The sequence below is a fragment of the Acanthisitta chloris genome, unplaced genomic scaffold, assembly GCF_000695815.1.
Source record: "Acanthisitta chloris isolate BGI_N310 unplaced genomic scaffold, ASM69581v1 scaffold2532, whole genome shotgun sequence".
Lineage (NCBI taxonomy): Eukaryota > Metazoa > Chordata > Aves > Passeriformes > Acanthisittidae > Acanthisitta > Acanthisitta chloris.
The window spans coordinates 10,260-12,536 of record NW_008662004.1 but is presented as its reverse complement, the minus strand read 5'-3'; the positions used below and the strand labels follow the sequence as shown (position 1 = coordinate 12,536).

Here is a 2,277-nt window from a genome sequence, read left to right as displayed (position 1 = left end):
GAGGGGGACTTTATAAAAGCCACACACAGAATCATAGAATCATCAAGGTTGGAGGAGATCTCTAAGATCATCGAGTCCAACCATTAACCTGCTGTAACCCTTAAATCCTAAACCATATCCTCCAGCATCAAGGTCCTTGTATTTCTGGCAATTCCCACACAGTGCAGGAGGTATGTGCACACTTACATACACATTCAGAGACTGAGGGACACTATTGATCTAGAAGAGTGCTGGGATAATAAAATAAATATATACAGAGTCTACATATGGCTGGGAGTGGATGGCATGAAGTCCCTTTAGGTTTGCTTTCTACTAAAACAAGATCATTGAACGTGGAGGAAACAGTGACAGGTTCTCATTTCAGCATGAAAATGAGAGTGCTGCCAGCTCCACTGACAGGCAGGATTTATAACTACAAGTTATTTCACCATTCAAATTTTCCTTATGACCATAAAATCAGGGAAACACTCAATTTATATGTTTATTTTTTGGGGGTGGTGGTGTTAAACTATTAACATTTTAATCAAGATTGTACATCTATAAAACAAAGCTATGTTTGGAAAGCTATGTCAGAAGATGAGCACTGTTACAAGGCTTAATGATTCAAAAGAGTTTGCTTTTTTTTTCAAATAGGAAGACCAGTATTTATCTCTCTCCCTCATTTTCTTCATGCAAGTGAATCTATACTGCATGATGTGGAAGGCCTGAGCCCAAATGAGAAGGAGCATGAGACGTTCCTAGACATAGAGCCTGTAAGTCCAAATATTTAATAATTGCACTTAGGTAAACTTGCAATGTTTAAATTTCATAGTAGTAGAGTTGTTCTTTTACCAGAGGGACAAGCAGAAGATACAATATTTTCATGCTTGCTTTTGTAAGAGCTGCCCACAAAAATGGTATGGTTTTAGCAGGGGAAATTTAGGGCAGAAGTTTGTCTCATTCTGACCTTCAAAATTTGGAAAATAAGTTTTGATTTTTACTTATTGGGAATGTGGGATGGAATAGATTCTGTGAACTGTGAAGTATGCTGCAACTTTTGTATCACCCTTAAGTACTTTGAGAAGATGTTCTATGAAATTTCTGTTTCCTCTACACTTTTTTTATGTTTTATAACTAGCCATTATTGAACAATTACTATCTCATTGATACAAAATAAACATAGATCAGATTTTTTTTCCAAGAAAATCACTAGAACTCTGTACAGAATGATCTACAACAGATTTAATATTGTCTTTGTGACTTGAATTGTCCAACAGAGCTCCCAAACTGAATGAATTTAGGACAGCTTTGATTGCTTCCAAATTTACCTCTCTTTCTGTTCCGGTGGTTCAGATCCTTAACTGTATCTACCAAAGTCTTCTGAATAATATAATGAATTCTAAGGCTTCAAAATTTGATTTTGCTCTGAATTTGAATGAAACTTCAGAATTTCTCACTAAAATATTTTTAGTCATGTAACTTCAATGAGGAGAAATGAAGTTAAATCTGTTTCACCTGAAACATCAACCAGTTTTTCCTAAATCTGATACAAAATTTTCAAGAATTACACCCTATCTTATATTTGCAGAAGACAGAGGGGAAAAAAAGGAGATGAAGAAAGGACCTGAACTTTGTTTTGATGTGTTTGTCCTGATATGAAAAGTTTGTTTTCAGCCCTATGCAAGTTAAACATCTTTATTTTTGAAAAAGAAAATTTAGCTTATTTCTGGTGGAAGGAAACTCTAAAACATATTTTTATATGCAGCATTTAATGACTGATTTAGTATTTTTAACTTTTTTTTCCCTTCAGTTTTAAATGTAAATTAAAAAAGTAATTATGGTAAAGCCATAACATGAGAAATTTTTGACAAATGAGAGACCCTTAGAAACATTAAAACCTCATAATAATTTCATTCTTCAAAACATAAGGATAAAGTAATCCCGAAGTGCTTTTTGACACAGTCTGTATTCTAGCCATCAGCACCAATTAAAAAGTTTCAATTAATGTGGCTTTTTTTTCCTGGTTTTAGATCACTGGTTTCACACTACAATTTGCAAAAAGGCTGCAAGTAAACCTCCTTGTGCAACCTGCAGCAAAAATTGAGTAAGTCTTGCTTCATTATTCTGTTTTTAAAGACTTTTTTCAAGAGGGCTGATTGGTCTATGTCAGTAGAAATGGCTACGAGAAGAAGGAGTAAAAATGTTTGCTCAAAGCCTTCCTAAAAAAGTCAGTCATGACTTTTCAGAGAACATAAACTCCAGCAAAAGAGCAAACTTTCCTGAGAAAGACACTGCCCA

The 2,277-nt window shown here is 34.5% G+C and overlaps 1 protein-coding gene across 1 annotated transcript in view; it reads left to right on the top strand.

Annotated features, from left to right (window-relative positions):
* CD36 (CD36 molecule (thrombospondin receptor)) overlaps positions 1-2,277 on the top strand; it is a 22,696-nt gene that overhangs the window by 19,472 nt on the left and 947 nt on the right. The window contains 2 exon segments of the mRNA XM_009070415.1: positions 634-752; positions 2,010-2,083. Of these exon segments, the coding sequence (XP_009068663.1) occupies positions 634-752; positions 2,010-2,083 (193 nt within the window).